Source organism: Myotis lucifugus, unplaced genomic scaffold, assembly GCF_000147115.1.
Source record: "Myotis lucifugus unplaced genomic scaffold, Myoluc2.0 scaffold_58, whole genome shotgun sequence".
Taxonomy (NCBI): Eukaryota; Metazoa; Chordata; class Mammalia; order Chiroptera; family Vespertilionidae; genus Myotis; species Myotis lucifugus.
The window spans coordinates 6479082-6499183 of record NW_005871106.1 but is presented as its reverse complement, the minus strand read 5'-3'; the positions used below and the strand labels follow the sequence as shown (position 1 = coordinate 6499183).

The window sequence follows — 20102 nt, the reverse complement described above, 5'->3', positions numbered from 1 at the left end:
GTCAGGTTTTTTTTCTTCTTCAAACAAAACTTTCTATTATCCCACTCCCTTCTGGCCTCTACGGTTTTTGCTGAGAGATCTACTGATTATTTTATGGGAGCTCATTTGTATGCGATAAGTCACTCTTCTTTTGCTACTTCAAGATTCTGACTTTTTAACTGGTTTCTGGATTTTTCATAAAGGCATTTTGGCCTCTATATTATTAAGTTGGTGTCTCTGTGGGGAATGAGGGCTGTAACTTCCTACCCCACTATCTGGTTGTCACTTCCCCTTACTATTTTAACCAGGGAAACAGGAACAGGCTATGGAACCCAGTATGCTTTATATATCACAAACAAAGCATTTACTAAGTACTACGCAGTAGTATGTACCTGGTATCCTTTAATATTTTAAGGCCTTGTTTTACAGATGAGATATATAAGATCATGTGTAAAAGGTGACTGGTATGTAGTAGGCGCTTACTTAAAAAATGGGAGCTATTTTTATTATTTCTTTTATACTAAAATTCAAGGTGGTGAAATTATTGTAGATTATTGTGTTGTGCCCAATGTAATCACAAGGATCCTTATAAGTAAAAGAGGTCATGAGCCAAAGAATGTAGCTTCTATAAACTGGTAAGGGGTAGGAAACTGATTCTCTCCTGGAGCCTCCATAGGGAACACAGACCTGCTAACACTTAGATTTAGTACAGGGAGACCTATTTTTGGGCTTCTGACTTCTAGAATTGTAAAGAATTTGTGTTGTTTTAAGCCACTAAGTTTGTAGTAATTTGTTACAGCAGAAAAAGAAACTAATACAGAAGTCTGAGTTAAAAAACTAAAATGACACGTTATGAAATTATTTAGGAAATGTTTTATTGTACAAAATTTACATTTGTATATGATGAAAAGCATAGCAAAACCAATCTTTTGCTAATCCATTTTTTTCTGTAAAGAGTTAAGATTTATTTTCTAATACATTAGATAATACAACTTTTATACAGCTAACAGTTGTGTTGGTAATAAGTATCTTGGGACATAACGTATAAAAATGAAAACAGATCAGAAAAGTGCAGGGGGAAGACCACTGCCAAAGAGTAATCGCCAAGAACTTGGCATTTTCCACGGCAAGGCAGACGCTGTGGGGTCATCACTCTGTAACCGAAGAACAAAATATTTTAACCCTTCATCTTTACCAACAAATTACCTTTAACATGTAAGTGTTATAAAACTCTCCCTTCTCTAGTTTTTTGGTTCTTTTTGGTTTTGACACTTTTAGCTCCGTTTTATTGTAAGGAAAAACAAAGCAATACATTTCTATGTCTTTATGTCAACTTAAGATAAATTTCCTCAAGTTTCAAATCATAAAGATATGCCAGAAAGGCTGTGGATAGATTCCACCAAGTAAAATCAAACTAAAAAGAAATAGGTATTAAAAAAAAAAAAATCAGTGCTATCTTGAGGGAATCAATTTGTTCTTAGCAAAATCATAAATTAAAAAGACAGTTGCCTACCATATAAAACAGCCTTATGGGACTTTTGTTATGCCTAAAGGCTAACTGATTTCTCTAGGTGTGATGTTCTTATTTCATAATAGAGAAAAGTATTTTAATTATAATGCGTATTCGATAGCTACAGTATTGCTCACATAACAATACCTTTTGTTTTCTAAAAAAAGGAATCCTGAATTCCAAAAAGAACTTGTTTACTCTTATAAGAAGCTTTTGGTATAAATGCAACATGAAGAGTGAATACAATGAAGTACTTAAGATATTCCTTTTATGGAGAATTAGCTTTAACGAAACAACTGTAAATAGCAAGTTGGTTAACTTGCCCTCCTTTAAAAAGTTCAGTTAAAATAAATTTTATGTAGAAATATGTTTATATTCAACATAAACTTTTACTTATTTGGTCTACTTATATAGCATATAAAATACAAGTTTATGAATATATAACCAGAGAAATCAGAGGCTAAGCTATAGGAAAAAACTTACATGTGGTTTGATTATCTGAAGCCATTCATTAAGATATTCAACAAGACCTAATGCATCTGGGATATTGTCTCCTTCTGAAACAAATTTGAGCAGAACTGCCATTGGGATTTCTTTAGAACAGCTACAACAAATAAAAAAAAATAATTAAGTATTCTACTGATATAAGACGCTGTTAACTATAGCTAAGTGTGTCTGTTTTATAGCTAAGATAATCTAAGTTTTGGGCAAGGAGAAGATACCCATTATGAAATCACTTATTTATCTCCCGTTACCCCAGATACATTCTTCTGTTTGTGTGGCCAGGACTTGGAGCCATCCATGTAAGCCCACCCTAGGCATATGCAAGTTTGTGCCTCACACCAAGGCTACATAAAAAACCACCCCTCTATCCTTGGTTATAGAACATGAGATATGTTTTGATCTACTCCCGAAACCTAATAGCTGTGTAGAAACAGCTATTTTCAGAAGCACCACAACAGAGACTGAAATATTTTAACACCTTATTATTCAAAAGCAGCAAAAGAAAATTGTGGAACAGAATAAAAGGGGGGGGGGGGCCTTACTATTACTTCTTACATTTATTGAGTGATTATTATGTGCTAAGCAATGTCTGCATATTTTATTACTTAATCCCTACAACAATCCTTGAGAAAGTTATAATTATACCCATTTCATAAATCAATCAGTTTGGAATAATGGAAACAAGGACAGAGTACCTGGATTCAAATTCTAGCTCTGCCACTTACCAGATTATGTCAGGCAAGTTACTTTATCAAGGCTTTAGTGTTCCTCTTCTGTAAAAGAGGGATCATAACAGAATTGAACTCATAGCGTTGTCCTGAGGTTAAAAGGTGGTAGTGACGGCAAAGTGCTTAAAACAGTGCCTGCCCATAATTAATGTTAGCAATTAATTATGAGGTAACTTAGGTTTACAGAGATTTCAATATAGTTAACATGCTCCAAGTTCTATATGTAGGAAGTGGCAGAGGTGGCACTTGAACCTAGGTCTTTCTGACTCCAAACTTAAGTCTCTTAACTGTTATGTTATAAATGCCTCAAGCTAGTAACAACATGGAGATCTTACCAATGCAAAAAGCTTCCTGTTTGCCAACAAAAGCAAAAATCATTTCTAACATCCTAAAACCAAGCCCTATGAGAAAAACTATACCAAAACTTGAGAGCACATGACTGACAGAGAGCTACAGATTTAAGATGTGGAGGAGACTCTAACATGTAAGTTCAAAGGTCTCAGCTGTACAGGGAGAGCCTATCACAGCATTTCAGCTTAAAAGTTAGAAGTTGGAAGTTGTTAGCACTAATTATACCATCTCAGTACACAGTTCTAAAATACCTTAGGGACTCTCTGGCTTTGTATGGAAGAACTGTGAGCAGTGTTCCTGATTATTCATGTCATGATAGCCTTAGAAATGGCTCATGCTGAGAGAAAGCCAGTCACCCTGGTGTGCCTTCATTTTAAAGGCTCTAGCTTAAAAAGGGCTGGGGTATGGCCCTGAACTTACAGTAACCCACACTACCACTTTGTAACAAAAATCTATATACATAAAAACCAAACGACCAGAACGACCAGTTGCTGTGACACACACTGTGGCGGCCAACCAGCCCGATCGGGGCCCCGATGGCCCCCCTCAACCTCACACAGCCCCTCTCCCTAGCTGGCCCATCCCCACCCATCGATTGGGGTGCGGCCAGCTGGCCAACCACTTGCGGCCCCTTCCCCCCACCCCTGATCAAACCCTATCTGTGCATGAATTCGTGCACCAGGCCTCTAGTAGTAGAATAAGAGGTTTTTTTCTGTTTTTTATAAAAAAATATATTTTATTGATTTTTTTACAGGGAGGAAGGGAGAGGGATAGAGAGTTAGAAACATCGATGAGAGAGAAACATCAATCAGCTGCCTCCTGCACACCCGCTACTAGGGATGTGCCTGCAACCAAGGTACATGCCCTTGACCAGAATCGAACCTGGGACCCTTTAGTCCGTAGGCCGACGCTCTAGCCACTGAGCCAAACTGGTTAGGGCAGAATAAGAGTTTTAATATCCTCTGGTCCTCTCTGTAAAAATGGAAGGTGGAGTGTGACTAATTTTATTACTTTTTGTGACTAACACATGAGATATATCCATCATTAATTTACAAATATACTTCTATTTCAATTAAATACAAGAGTGGACAAAAGTAGGTTTATAGTTGCTTGTATGGAAAATAATACAATAATTAATAAGTGATAACACAAGAATAAACTCTGTGTTTCGTGTACTCACAGCTTTAAACCTACTTTTGCCCACCCCTGTGTAAGGACTCTCAAGTCAGCCACACCATTGTCACTAGGAGTAATATTGTCTTTTCCAGAGATAAGAATATATATTTGTTCTGATATTGAGAAGGCAAAATATGTATATCACAAAACATTTAGCAAATAATCTTAATATGCATTGAGGGAGAAAAAAGGATTAAAAATTGTATGAGTCATGATTTTTTTTCAGTTTCAAAAATTATTTAGCCCTAATCGGTTTTGCTCAGTGGATAGAGCGTTGGCCTGCGGACTGAAGGGTCCCAGGTTCGATTCTGGTCAAGGGCATGTACCTTGGTTGCGGGCACATCCCCAGTAGGGGGTGTGCAGGAGGTGGCTGATCGATGTTTCTAACTATCCCTCTCCCTTCCTTTCTGTAAAAAATCAATAAAATATATTAAAAAAATTATTTATTGTGCTGAGCTGGTTGGGCTCATCGGCTGAGTGTGGACCTATGAACCTGGAGGTCACAGTTCGATTCTCGGTCAGGGCACATGCTGGGTTTCAGGCTCAATCCCCAGTGGGGGGTGTGCAGGAGGCAGCCAACTGATGATGTTCCTCTCTCATCGATGTTTCTATCCATCCCTCTCCCTTCCTCTCTCTCTAAATATCAATTTAAAAAATATATTTAAAAAAAGTATTTATTGCAATGAATGTAAAATTGCATTGAACATTAAACACAGGTCTTGCTATAGCTGAATACAAGAAAATTGATTTTGTGAGAAACAACTTTAAATAGGATGAACTCTAAAGTTATGTTTTGTAGTATCTTGCAGATACATATATTCAATTCAACTATATTTTAAAGAACTTGGGAAGACTAAAATTACTAATTCAGAAATAAAAGTGAGGACATTACTACTGACTTTACAGAAATAAAATAGGAGTTATATTTTAATGCAACAGATTTTCTGTTTAAAATGATGCCAATGTTCTGAAAGTGGTGATGGGTTCACAACACTGTGAATGTATTTAATACCACTTAATTGTACACTTAAAAATGGTTAATGTTATGTATATTTTACCACAATTAAAAAAAGATTATAGCACAGCCGGCGTGGCTCTGTGGTAGAGCATCAACTTGTTAACCACGAGGTCATGGTTCGATTCCCAGTCAGAGCACATGCCCGGGTTGCGCGCTTGATCCCCAGTGTGGGGCGAGCAGGAGGCAGCTGATCAACGATTCTCTCTCATCATTGATGTTTCTCTTCCTTTCCTTTCCTCTCTGAAATCAATAAAAATATAAACAAAAAAACCCCAAACCAAAACATAAAAAAAAAAAAAAGATTATAGAGGTTGCATTGAACAAGTATCAGGATCCCTAAAATGCCACATATAATAAAGCATTAAATAAGGCTTTTCAGGAACCTGTTCTCCTATAATCAAATTTCAATCTTTCCCCTGAAAGTAATTTCCGTTTTATAAATATACTAGAGGCCTGGTGCATGAGATTCATGCACTGGGGTGGGGGGAGGGGTTGTCCTTCAGCCTGGCCTGTGCCCTCGGGACTGGGACCCCTTGGGGGATGTCTGCCTGCTGGCTTAGGCCCGATCCCAATCCCTCTCGCAGTCTGGGGCTCTCACAGTCTGGGACCCCTTGCTCCTTACCATCCGCCTGCAATGGAGGCGGGAGAGGCTCCTGCCACCGCCGCTGTGCTCACCAGCTGTGAGCCCGGCTCACTGCTCCTTAGCGTTACCTACGAGGTGGGAGAGACTCCTGCCACCACTGCTGGGCTTGCCAGCCATGAACCCGGCTTCTGGCTGAGTGGCGCTCCCCCTGTGGGAGTGCACTGACCACGAGGGGGCAGCTCCTGTGTTGAGTGTCTGCCCCCCAGTGGTCAGTGCGCGTCATAGTGACCGGTCTTTCTGCAGTTCGGTCAATTTGCATATTACTCTTTTATTATATAGGATAGGATTTTCAAAGTTCCAATAAGCAATCCAACAATTCTCCAAATTATCTTACTTTCACTTTTAAATAAAGCAGGGAACAAATGAGAAAGAGGCAAACAAACTCACCCTTCATCATAGAGTGTTTTTGTGATACCTCCTCCAGGTATACGGATGCAATACTCAGAATCACTTATTTCAGGAATGCATGGGCTTTTTTCCATTTCTTCCCAGTTAAGGTTTTTTATTTTATTTTGAATACTTTTTTGCAGGGAAGGTGTAAGTAGGTACCTAAAGGGAGTACTAGAAACAATTACATAATTAACTTTCTAAAAACTCACAAATATAAACACGAAGGCAAAAATCAGTTCTTTTAGAAAAAATTATCTTATTCTCTACTCCATTGCACAAGGCAAACCTAAGTTTTAGCAATCTTTGGAAGAATAACGTAAAAAATATTGTTCTGACTTGCTATTTACAGAGAAATGGTAAAGAGATAGGAATATTTAAACTAAGGCAAGACCATCACGAAGATAAATTTAGTTTTCACAGCTATGCTCCCTTCTGGCCATGATGCCTATTGTGAGATTCCTAGAAATTAGCTCTAGTTTTGAAAGGTTACTCTTGGCTGATATTTTTCATCATGATTTTATACGTGCATAAATGATCATGCAATAAAATAGATTATATTGCTATCTCTTGGATACTTTGTCTTATATTTAAGATTTCAGTTTGACATGCCTAGGAGCTATACTTACTAGTAAAGGCAACTGGATTTCTGCAAATACAAATGGTTGAATATATGAAAATAAACAGAAATATCAACCCACTCTTTAAAAAAATTATTAAACAATAAATCTAAGTACCCTTTCTCCTTTCTTTTCATAGCTTAGCTCTGTAATGTTGCATGCACAATACCACACAATCAAAGCACAGTTCCAGAACCATCTGTATATTTCCTTGTGCCCCAACCATGGAACTGAAAGAGTCAACCTAACTGTGCTCCTTCCTATCTCTTGACTTTCTTTTACCTTCTTCTTTCTAAATTTCAGGGAGGAGAGGTAAGGATATACATGGCTTGTAAAACTTATTTTAACTTTTTAATAGATAAATCATCATAATATTGCATAATCTTTACAAAAACATTTTTTCAAAGGCAAAAACATACCTGCGAAGTTGTAGATCATTACGGTGATATGAATGACTGCTTGAAAGAACAATAACTTTGGCACAGTTACTACTTTTCACCCATGAAAGCAGTTTTTCACAGAATGGCTTTGATTTATACTTCGTATGTGTTGGGGGGAAAAAAAGAAAATCTAAAAGTTAGATCTTAGAGTATACTAGTAAGAGGATTCTCTATAATATTTTATCAACTTTATCTCATGATATAGAATTTAAATATTCTAAAATTAGAGTTATTTTTAGATCCATTTACAGTCCTTAAACTGAAGGTGAAAAATGAAGAGCAATGAATTACCTATTATATCTTTACAATCTATAGATATAAAAGCCTAAGTGACCAAATGACCAGTCGCTATGACATGCACTGACCACCAGGGGACAGACATTCAGTACACAGGATCAGGCTCTCTCCTGTCTGAATCGGGCCTGCGGGGATCGGACTCCCTCCTGTCTGGATCGGGCCTGCGGGGATCGGACTCCCTCCTGTCTGGATCGGGCCTGCGGGGATCAGGCTGAAACAGGCTATCCAACATGTCCCGAGGGGTCCCAGATTGCGAGAGGGCGCAAGCCAGGCAGAAGGACTCTACCGTGCACCGGGCCTCTAGTTTAGAAATAAATTGTGAGGAATCTAGATTTTTAAAAAATTCTATTTTGACTAAGGAAAATTTCCAAGTACTCCAATTAAGTAATACATTATTACTTAAAAACTACCACATGGTCATCTCTGAGATGTTCCTGCCAGAAATTTCCGACCTGTATTTGATCATGAGGAAACAATTAGATGAATTCAGAATGCCAAACATCTGGTCTTGTTTTCTCAAAGGAGTCAATATTGTGAAGACCAGAAAGGAGAGCCAAGTTCTATCTTGAAGGATACCAACTAAAAATATGTAACAGGCACATGCAACATGTGAATCTTGAATGGATCCAAAATTGAAAGATATGTTGAAGACAATTAGGGAAATTTGAATATTCTGGATGATACTACTGAAAAATTGATTAAATGCTGCTTTTCTTAGGTGTGGTAATGGTGTTGTGGTTGTGAAAAATAATGTCCTTATTCTTGAAAGATACGTGCTAAAGTATTTTGGGGGGTGAAATATGATGTTGCTGGCCTATTTTTGTATTGCTTAGCAAAAGAAAACTGTGCATAGAGAGAGAATCAAGCAAGTGTGACAATATGTTAACATCTTGGTTAATGTGTAATATAGGTTATAAAATTATGAGGGGGAGAACCCACTTTACGGGAACTCTTCATGTACTGTTAATAAACAAACAGTAATAATTCAATAAAATTCAATAACATTTAAACTGCAGATAAGAAATGGCTAATCTTTAAAAATAGAAGTGCTGGATAGTATAATGGTTAAGAGAGGCAGATTCTAGAATCAGGCTGCCTAGTAATTATATATAGAGTGCTTAAAACAGTATTGGTGCAAAGTATTAATACTCAATAAATGCCTGCTACTTTGAAGTCATTATTTACTAAAAATTTCATTTAGAAGTGTTTAACACTTTAGCTGGTTTGGCTCAGCGGATAGAGCCTACAGACTGGTTCGATTCTGATCAAGGGCACATACCCAGGTTGTGTGCTTGATCCCCAGTATGGGGCGTGCAGAAGGCAGCCAATCAATGATTCCCTGTCGTCATTGATGTTTATATCTCTCCCTCTCCCTTGCTCTCTGAAATCAATTTAAAAAAAAAAAAAAAATGCACACACACACACACACACACACACACACACACACTGAGTGGCCAGATTACTTTGACCACCTGACGTTTGTAGGCAAATTAGCTATAATTTTATAAAATATATTTTATTGATTTTTTACAGAGAGGAAGGGAGAGGAATAGAGAGCCAGAAACATCGATGAGAGAAATATTGGTCAGCTGCCTCCTGCACACCCCCTACTGGGGATGTGCCCGCAATCAAGGTACATGCCCTTGGCCGGAATCGAACCCGGGACCCTTCAGTCCACAGGTCGACGCTCTATCCACTGAGCCAAATCGGTTAGGGCTTCATTGATAAATTTATGACTTCCTAAACAGATGGAACCTTAAGCCACTCAACATTTATTGACAGCTTCTCTACATGCAAAGCACTGTTTTATTTCATTTTTTTAAAAAATATTTTTATTTATTTCAGAGAGGAAGGGAAAGGGAGAGATAGAAACATCAATGATGAGAGCTAATCATCAATTGGCCACCTCCTGCATGCCCCCCACTGGGGACTGAGCCCACAACCTGGGCATGTGCCCCGACCAGAATCGAACCTTGACCTCCTGGTTCACAGGTCAATGCTCAACCACTGAGCCATGCAGGCTGGGCGTGCAAAGCACTCTTTTAGAAGCTGGGGATATTAAGAGTGAATGATACATCATTACTTCTCTCAGGAAACTTACTTTCTATTAGAAGTAGATAATGAACACATATATGTCATGCCAGGTAGTGATGAGTTGTGAAGAAAACTAGCACAGGATAAGATGATAGAAAGGGTGGTCAGGGAAGGCCTTTCTGATGAGGTAACATTTAAGCAAAGACTAAAGGAAGTGAGCCATTTAGGTATCAAGGGGAAAAGTATTCCAGGCAGATAAATTAGTGTTAAGATTCTGAGACAGAAGTGAACTTCATATGTTTTAACAACACAGGGAGGCCAGTGTGGCTGAAGCAGGCAGGGTGAGCAAAAAGGGTCAATAGGCAATGAGCACAGAGGAGTGGTCGGAGGTCAGATTAGGTAGAGCAACTGTCCAACAGAACTCTGCAATAACAGAAATGCTCTTTATGGCAAGTTCTTGACACATGTGACTAGAATGATAGAGAAACTGAATTTTTAATTTATTCACTTTTAATTAATGAATCAGAATTTAAATAGCTAGATGTGGCCATGGCTACCATATCCGTGCAAATGCAGGGCCTGATGGACCATAGTAGGGCTGTGAATTCACTCTGAATAAGACAAGAAGCCACTAAAAGGCTTTTTGAAGAGAGAAGTGATGTGATTTGAAAGGAACATTGACGTGCTGTTTGCAAACAGACTATTAAGTGTTTGTGGGAAGTAGTTGGGGCAAGACTAGAATCAGGGGCATAAGAGATGACAGTAGTTTGGACTACAGCGGTAGCAGCTGGATGCAGAAAATATTTTGATATATCCATAACTTATATGTAGATGCCACTGCTTGAAACGTAATACAAATGAAATAAACCTTAATATTCACATGCTTAAGTTTTTTCACCAAGGCTACCTGAATTGGGAATATGTAAGATCCAAGCTATATGTCCCAATTCCTTTCAATATAATCATAAAATAATGGTAGTACCGCTGAAATTTTATGATTTTTTTTCACTGTAAATTCAGAACTTTCTTAACTGTACATACAATAAAAACTCAGAAATTATTTTTGACTCTTAATTCTTAATGATACTTAGTATTTTCTCATATTTTACTTTAATAAATTTTAAAAGGCAAATATAATATGCTAACCTTAATAAAAATGGATCTTAACTGAAGAACCACTAGCTTCTTTGAAGGCAATGAATATACTGTAAAGACAAGAAGAAAATGAAATCATACAAAAGTTAAAATGAAGGAGTTATAGAAATAAAACTATTAGCCACCCAAGTGCCCGTCAATAGATGAAAGGATAAAAAAGTTGTAGTACATATACACAATGGAATATTACTCGGCCATAAAAAAGAATGAAATCTTACCATTTGCAATAGCATGGATGTACCTAGAGTAGTATGTTAAATGAAGGGATTAAGAACTTCAGATTGGTAGTCACAAAATAGTCCTGGGAATGTAAAGCACACCCTAGGAAACATAGTGAAAATAATGTATAACTATGTGTCAGGTGGGCACTTGAAATATTGGGGGAACTACTTTGTAAAGTATATGACTGACTAACCACTATGCTGAAATTAATACGAAGTAATACTGAATGTAAACTGTAACAGAATTAAAAGGATATAAAATTTAATGTAAAAATTAAAATCGAATCTTTTGTATCTATATATTTTCTTTTTCTTTAAAATATATTTTATATTAATTTCAGAGAGGAAGGGAGAGGGAGATAGAAACATCAATGATGAGAGGGAATCATTGATTGGCTGCCTCCTGCACACCCCCTCCTAGGGATCGAGCCCACAACCCAGGCATGTGCCCTTGATCAGAATCGAACCCGGGACCCTTCAGTCTGCAGGCCGACGCTCTATCCACTGAGCCAAACCGGCTGGGGTGTATCTATATATTTTCAATAATTAAAATATAGAATATGTACTATATCACTTGGTTAAAATAAAGCATTTTAGAAGTACCTTAAAATGTACCAGTGGGTTTTATTCTATAGAATACATTCATTTCTGAAAAGTTAACTCTAAGAAAATTATTTTTCCTCTAACTTTGATTATAAAACCAAAGAAGTAGCCCTGGCCAGTGTGGCTCAGTTGATTGGAGCGTTGTTCCGTGTACTGAAGGGTTGCAGGTTCGATTTCCAGTCAGGTACATACCTAGGTTGTGGGTTCGATCCCCAGTTGGGGAGTGTTCAGGAGGCAACCAATGGATGTTTCTCTCTCTCTTCGTTACTTTCTTTCTAAAACAAAAAACAAAACAAAAAACCCAAAGAAGTATTCCCCTAGAAATTTGACATTACTGAAAATAAAATAATTCTTAAGAATGTTTTCAGTTTCTGATAGTCTCCCTTCTCCTCTCTAGAGAACAGCAATACTAATTGGGTTAACGGAAGAATAAAACAAAGGAGAATGTTAGTCATGTAATAAAATCCCTGGAGTAAGTACATTTCTGTTTTTTAGGAGGTTTTTGTTTTGTTAATCCTCACCTGAGGATATTTTTCCATTGATTTTTAAAGAGAGTGGGAGGAGGAGATATATAGAGAAATATCAATGTGAGAGAAACACATCAATTGGTTGCCTCCTGAACATGCCCAACCAGGGCCAGGGATCAAGCCTGCAACTGAAGTATGAGCCCTTAACTGGAATCGAACCCAGATCCTTCAGTCTGTGGGCCAATGCTCTATGCACTGAGCCAAACTGGCTAGGGCAGGAGTTTTTGAAAGACCTGAAATAACATGCAAAATTTTCTGTGAGTCAATGTGTGTGGTTTTCTGGGAAAAGGACCCATAACTTCTATCAGATTCTACAAAGGGTCCAATTTACTGATGCCTAAAATGTCCCTGTCAACTTCACATCCAGGAATGAAAAGCTCTGATATGAACCAAAGACAAAATATAGTCTCTAAGGACATAGGATTAGGTTACTGTGCTAAGAGGTAAGCTTATCTTTAATTTTATTTTTAAAAATTGTATTGATTTCAGAGAAGAAGGAAGAGAGAGAGATAATCAACGATGAGAGAAAATCATTCCGCCTCTCGCACGCCCCCCACTAGGATGGGATGGGGAATCGAGCCATGACCTCCTGGTTCATAGGTCAATGCTCAACCACTCAACAACACCGGCTAGGCAAGAGGTAAGCTTTTAGTTACTATAAAAAAGATTACAAATAACCCTAGATTTGAGCAAATCCTTTGGTGGATCAGGTCTCTTCTGCTATAGGTCTTTTGGGGATTATCTCATTGGACTGTTATGGTGTGGTGTGATTGGGGATTTGCATCAGCAAGTCTAGTAACCATCAGGTATGTTCAGGGCAAAGGCAGCTAAAGCAGGAAGATTAAGAATTAGGAAAAAAGGCCCGGTTTGGCTCAGTGGATAGAGCATCAGCCTGCGGACTCAAGGGTCCCAGGTTTGATTCCAGTCAAGGGCATGTACCTTGGTTGCGGGCACATCCGCAGTAGGGAGTGTGCAGGAGGCAGCTGATCGATGTTTCTCTCTCATTGATGTTTCTAACCCTCTATCCCTCTCCCTTCCTCTCTGTAAAAAATCAATAAAATACATTAAAAAAAAAGAATTAGGAAAAAAGGGATAAATTTAGGGAAAAAGGATTAAGGCATAGGCCACTCAGGCCTCCAATTTATCTCTGATGTACACATATAGTGCAATGCAAACCTACTGGGAAGAGGACATATCTGTAAGGAGTTAGCAGGCTAAGCTTTAAAATGTAAGATATCCTAACTTCCATATAGCAAAACTTAAGCTCTCCATCAGTGTATCATGAAATAATTTTCTGTTAAAATCCTGTTTTCCTTTTTTTTTTAATCCCTCGTTTTCCTTCTGATGAAATACGAAAGCAATATTACCTTTTGTGTATTCGGTCCAAAAATATTTAGCTTTTATCTAACCAACTCTTTTTTTTTTTTTTTTTTAAAGACAAAGGAAGAATCATTTTTTTTTTTTTTTTTTTTAATATATTTTATTGATTTTTTTTTACAGAGAGGAAGGGAGAGAGATAGAGAGTTAGAAACATCGATGAGAGAGAAACATCGACCAGCTGCCTCTTGCACATCTCCCACTGGGGATGTGCCCGCAACCCAGGTACATGCCCTTGACCGGAACCGAACCCGGGACCTTTCAGTCCGCAGGCCGACGCTCTATCCACTGAGCCAAACCGGTTTCGGCTAACCAACTCTTTAGACCAGAGGTGGTGAATCTTTTTTCTGCCAAGGGCCATTTAGATATTTATAACATCATTCCCGGGCCACACAAAATTACCAACTTAAAAATTAGCCTGCTATATTTGGTCAAATATTTAATTAACTCACCCCTAATGCCTTGGTAGGGCCCAATCAAAAGATTTCGTGGGCTTTATATGGCCTTCGGGCCGGATGTTCCCCATCCCTGCTTTAGACCTAACTCCGGTAACAGAAAATACAGAGACTAGAGGAATAAGCCAAATAACACCACAAGGAGTAATAAGATAAATGTAGGTAGGACATTCTATAGGACAATGAGTCCAGTTTTTCCTTCAATCAATCAGTTTCATGAAGATGTAAATAAAAGACTATTCTAGAAAAAAAGAGATTTCAAAGGTATAACAATCAGATGTACTTTGGATCCTGGTTTGGGCAAACTTAACTTTAGAGGACATTTTGGGGTACACTGAGTCAATGTGAATATGGATAGGGTATAAAAAGTTATTAAGAAACTGCTATTGCTAATTATGTTAAATGTAATAGTATTTTAGCCCAGGCAGTGTGGCTGAGTGGTTGAACATCAACCTATGATCCAGGAGGTTGCAGTTCAATTTGCGGTCAGGGCATATACCTGGGTTGTGGGCTCAGTCCCCAGTGTGGGGCATGCAGGAGGCAGCCGATCAATGACTCTCTCATCATGGATGTTTCTATCTCTCTCTCTAAAACCAGTAAAATTTAAAAAATGTAACTAGAGGCCCAGTGCACGAAATTCATGCATGGGTAGGGTCCCTAGTGGCTGCCAGCTGGGGCCTCCCTTCCCCCGGCTGGCCCCATCCCCTGGCCAAACTCCTGGTGGAGGGGACAATTTGTATATTAGGCTTTTATTATATAGGATGGTATTTTAGCTATGTAAGAAAAAGTTCTTAAAAGATAAGAGATGCACACTTACATATTTAAGGTAAAATGTCATATCTATAATTTATTTCAAAATACCTCATCTTAAAAAATAAAATAGCCTGGCCGGTGTGGCTCAGTGGTTGAACATCAACCTATGAACCAGGATATCACAGTTTGATTCCCAATCAGGGCACATGCCTGGGTTGGGGCTCAATTCCCGGTGTGAAGGAGGCAGCCAATCAACGATTCTCTTTCATCATTGGTGTTTCTGTCTCTCCCTCTCCCTTCATCTCTGAAATCAATAAAAATATATCTAAAAAAAAAAAAAAGGAGATTAGAGAACTATAATTGACTTGTTGCCAATTTGTGTCCATGAAAATCAGTGGGTCCTCCTTTAGAATGAAGGTACGTTAGCAGGGTGATTTGGTACTTAAGAGAGTCAGCCTCAGGGACCAGAGTGGCTTGATTAGAAGTTCAGTTATACCAGTCATTAATCATGTGACCTTAACTTCTCTGTGCAATGGTTTCCTCATCTGTAAAACTTGCTATGGAATAATTGTGATGATTAGATGAGTTAACACATATAAATGCAGTGTTCAGTTTATAGATAATAATAAATATTAGTTATCATTAATAGAAAATTAAAAGTTCTAGTTCTAATATTTATAGTCCTTTATCCTTTAAGGTGATAACTGAAATTACATCTTCTGTTAACAAAGCCATCTTTCCTGCAGGAATTTCATTATTAAGATGATTTTTTAAGTGTTTTTCATTATCACAAGCTAATGACACGAGTAATAAAACTAACAAAAACCAAAATGCTTTTTCATTTGTCTTTCAATCCACCAACAGTCTTTCATGGTCCTCTAGCACTTCTTGACTTTAACCTTAAAATGATAAAAGAGGACTGAGAGGCTAACAGAGGAACTGGCCATCAGATGAAGTAACTGGATGCTCCTATGCTTCATGATCAACAGCATTCCCTTACTCATTCAGTGCAGTACCCCATTATAAACAAACAGTGGTCAGTGCAATATAAATTGTATTCCTGATTAAGCCTGAAAGTCCAATGAAAAATTATGGGAAAGGCCTACACCTACTAGCAACATTAGGCAATTCAATCTTTCCAAGCCTTACTGATATCATGTTATTATGGATTCTATAATAATGTGAGAGGATGATTGAAGCTTAGATGAGATAGCACATACTAAACATACTGAGGACTGAGCCCAATGGAATACTTTTTTCTCCTTTCCTTATATTACTGATGCTTATACATGCCAATAAGAACAGAAAATAAAAGTGAGGATAAAAGGGAAAAACACACACACCCCAGGTTAAAAAAACAAAAATCTCAAATTCTATCCAAGGACACAAGTACACTCACACTTCTCATAGGAGTTGCCATTTAGAAAAGGCTATGAGAATAGGACAATGTGACTGGGTCAATCCTGCACAAAGCTGGCATCAAGGAAATGTCTGCTACAAAAAGTGTCTATACAGTCTATTTCTAATGTGACACAACTTTACTTGTAGTAGAATAAAATATGCCGAAATCTTACATACCTTCAGCATTTATACTGAGTTCTGTTGAATTTTCTTCTGATGTTGCATATGGATTATTTCCAACCATCGGCACAAGACAATCGGTATAGAAGTAACCAATTTTACACATATTCAATGTAGAAATAATCAGATCTATTGCAAGCTGGCCAACATTTCCAACGGATACTGCTGGCTGAAATAATTAAAAAAAATATATATTCATTAAGACATCAACATTAGCAGCCCTTTTAGAAGTTTAGACAGAAGACAATAATGACAGCACTAGTACTGAAAGTTTATGTTCAGCTACATCATTGCTACATACTGATTCTCTCATTAATTGCAACTGAGGTGTCAACAGGGAGCCTCCTCCACCTTTGAGACTATTGATTTAACACTTACTGAACACCTACTATGTGTCAATTATTACTCTAGGTACTGGGAATGTAGTAAAACAAATCAACAAAAATTCCTGCCTGTAGTGAGAGAGCAATTTATCTGTAAGAAAGTAAGTAGTAAAATATACAGTGTACAATAGTAATTACAAAAGTAATATGACCAAAAATTAAGTGACTGTGAATGTGTGTATATTTGTTTGGCTGCAATTTTAAAAAGGTTTGGTCAAGAAAAGAATCACTTCAGGTGACAAGAAACTATAGGCCTGAAAAGAGGTAAGGGAGAGAGCCACACAAAGACGGGGAAAGAATATTTCAGGCAGTGGGAAAGGAAGTATAGAGGCTGTGAGGTATGAACAAAAGTGCCCTGATAGTGCCTAAAGGTTGGAGTGGGCTCATTTTCACACTAAACCACACACAGACACACTTATCCCCATGACTAATATAGTCCAACTGCCAAATCTCTAGCTACAGCCAGAAACACTTATCTGAAATCGAGAGCCTAATGGATATCTCCCCACGGTTATGTCACAGGTAACTCACACTCAGCATGTACAATATTAAACTTTTGCTCAAACTTGTCCCCATATTTTGTATTTCAGAAAAGAGCAACAATTACTAAGCCAATTACTTAAACTGGGAAACTTCTTCCCTTTCTTTTACCAAGCACATCTAATACATGACTAATTTTCATTGATTCTACTTTATATTTTCCACCTCCATGTATTTTTAAAAATATATTTTTATTAATTTCAGAGAGGAGAGAGGGAGGGAGAGATGGAAACATTGATGAGAATCATCGATTGGCTGCTTCCTGCACGCCCCCTACTGGGGACTGAGCCTGCAACCCAGGCATGTGCCCTTGACCAGAATCGAACTCGGGACCTTTCAGTCTGCAGGCCAATGCTCTATTCACTGAGCCAAACCAGCTAGGGCTCCCCCTCCATATTTTTATGGGTCCTTCAGAGTGGTCTCCCACTTTTCATTGTTGTCATCTATCAATCCCCTGGTTACCTCCTGTAATTCCCTTTCCTCTTCTCTAAGATTTTGCTACTTTGGTTAGACCCTCACTTCCTTTATGATCCATCTTTTCCTCACTCCTGGATTCTTCCCAGCAGCACAGCCACATGCTCTACTATCTTTCCTTCCAACTAACTGTCCTTTGATCCCACATACGCCCCTCATTTTTAAGGCGTCCCTCCACAGCCCCAATTGCCCACAGTTGTTCACTAAAACATAAACAGGCAAAAGTAGGGTTATGATTGTGACACAAACAAATAACACAATAATTAATACATAATACAAGAATAAACTATTTTCCTACTCATGGCTGTAAACCTACTTTTGCCCACCCCTGTATGAAATGATTACCAAATATATTTAGTTTTAAGATCCATCACCACAGTTACAATTTTTTTTTTCTTGTGGTGAGAACTTTTAATACTCTCTTAGCAACTTTCAAATATACAATACGGTATTGTTAAGTATAGATACCATGCAGTACGTTACATACACCCTTGCAGGACCAACTTCTAACTGAAGGTCTGTACCTTTTGGCTACTTTTACCCATTTCACCCAACCACCCCTCCACTCCACTCACCGCTCCATCAGTTCTCTGCAGCTATAAGTTTGGTGGGGTTTTCTTCCTTTTTAAAATTTATCTCCCCCCCCCCCCCAAGAGTCTACATAGGAAGCTTTTCTTTTTCTTTTTTTAAAAAATATATTTTATTGGTTTTTTTACAGAGAAGAAGGGAGAAGGACAGAGAGCCAGAAACATCGATCAGCCGCCTCCTGCACACCCCCCACTGGGGATGTGCCCGCAACCAAGGTACATGCCCTTGACCGGAATCGAACCCAGGACCCCTGAGTCCGCAGGCTGATGCTCTATCCACTGAGCCAAACCAGTTAGGGCGGAAGCTTTTCTTAATAGGTCCTTGTGTCTCTCCCTCTTTCAATAAATCCTTGGGCCTGTCTATATCTTTTAAAAACTTCTGTCCTAGCATATATTGCCTTTATTGATTTACGTGTTTCTAACGAGACGGTAAAACTCCTTGAGGACAAGTACCTGGTCTTATTCTAATATTTTCACATTAGAGGCCCAGTGCACGAAATCCGTGCACGGGTAGGGTCCCTAGTAGGGTCCCTAGGCCTGGCGGGAGATCAGGGCTGATCGCGGCCAGGGCCTTCCTTGGTTCCGCGCCTCCCCCTGGTGGTCAGTGCCGTTATAGAGAGCAATCCAACTCCCAAAGGGACACTTTGCATATTAGCCATATGTAATATATAATAAATACAATGTTTATTGAAACAATGACCGAACACGGGCAATTGAAAGAGCTTTAAACCATGTTAGCTACTGGCAACGTTGCTTTCATTACCCTATCGGTAGGTAGTTTTTCTGGTTAATGACAAAGACCTGTTTGCCTAAGAATGACTCTAAAACGCTTTTTCTAGGATAAAATGTAAAGGGAATGTCCCGCCCAGCATATGCACAATGCCTCTGTAATATCCAAATACATTACGTTGTACAGTCAAAAAAGACGACAAACTGTAGGCTTAGATACAAGGTCTGGTGATAACGCCAACAAAGGTTCAATTTGGATCAGACCTCCAGAGACAACCTCACCACATTTCCAGCGCGGGCTGAAAACCTGAAATCAAAGTCCCCCCAGATGTATTCACACTTTTCAAAACCGTTCAATTCTGAAAATTAAATGTCTTTATAATCACTCAAAGCGTGTGCATACATTTTTTGGGGGGACACCTTTTAGAAACAAGAACTCTCTTTCCCCCAGGGCCGGTGACACCCCCGAGTTGGGGTGGCGGCACTGCAAGCGCCTTCCGAAAGGCAGCCCCCGAAGTCGGGCCGTGGGGAGGTCGGGACTCACCATCAGGAGCGTGAAACCCGCGAGGTCGCAGGCCGACTCTCCGCAGGGAACAAACATGGTCGCACTGAAGTGGGAGGACGGAGGTAAGCGCCGGCCTTGGAGGCAGGAGGGAGGCGGGAAAGCGAAATCCACGAGCTCCCGCAGCGCCTGCGAACCCGAGTCCCTAGAGCTCCGCGCGACGCACGCGCGGCGGGGCCCGGCGAACGGGGTCCTTCGAGGCCCTCGGCGCGGGGTCCTGAGGGGCCCGTCCAGCTACCTGCCGGTCCAGAGGGCAGAAGGGCCCCCGAGGGAGGGAGATACGGCGGAGAGCGGGTCCGAAGACTCTGACCAGGCGTTGGGGCGCGCTGAGGTCGTGAGATGGGAACCGTGAGGGAAAGGGAACGGCAGGTGGAGGCGATCCGGCAGAGCGGGGGACAGCCCCGACGCCTCGCCGTCCGCGGCCGTTTCAAAACAACAGTTGGGCGCCAGCGCAGCGGCAGCCTCGCC

General features: G+C 39.3%; 1 protein-coding gene across 2 annotated transcripts; it reads right to left on the bottom strand.

The window, feature by feature from the left end:
• Window positions 1–832: 832 nt before the first annotated feature.
• Window positions 833–20089, bottom strand: PSMG2 (proteasome assembly chaperone 2). Of its 2 annotated transcripts, XM_006089310.3 has the most exons (7): window positions 19617–20089; window positions 16357–16528; window positions 10834–10892; window positions 7336–7454; window positions 6297–6470; window positions 1973–2093; window positions 833–1133 (listed from the first exon to the last, which is right to left on the bottom strand). In XM_006089310.3, the coding sequence occupies exons 1-7, from the start codon at window positions 19671–19673 to the stop codon at window positions 1041–1043; spliced, it is 795 nt and encodes a 264-aa protein (XP_006089372.1). In that variant the 5' UTR covers window positions 19674–20089; the 3' UTR covers window positions 833–1040. The 2 variants fall into 2 exon arrangements, with proteins under 2 accessions (XP_006089372.1, XP_023610035.1); XM_023754267.1 differs by lacking the exon at window positions 1973–2093.
• Window positions 20090–20102: the final 13 nt, after the last annotated feature.

Excerpts from the sequence above, each read along its gene's own strand:
- PSMG2 (XM_006089310.3), bottom strand. The coding sequence starts at position 19,673 with ATGTTTGTTCCCTGCGGAGAGTCGGCCTGCGACCTCGCGGGTTTCACG. Across the intron at positions 10,893-16,356 it reads ACTCAGTATAAATGCTGAAG|TATATTCATTGCCTTCAAAG; the intron begins GTATGTAAGATT and ends TTGTCTTTACAG. Across the intron at positions 1,134-1,972 it reads TTCAGATAATCAAACCACAT|AGTGATGACCCCACAGCGTC; the intron begins GTAAGTTTTTTC and ends CTTCGGTTACAG.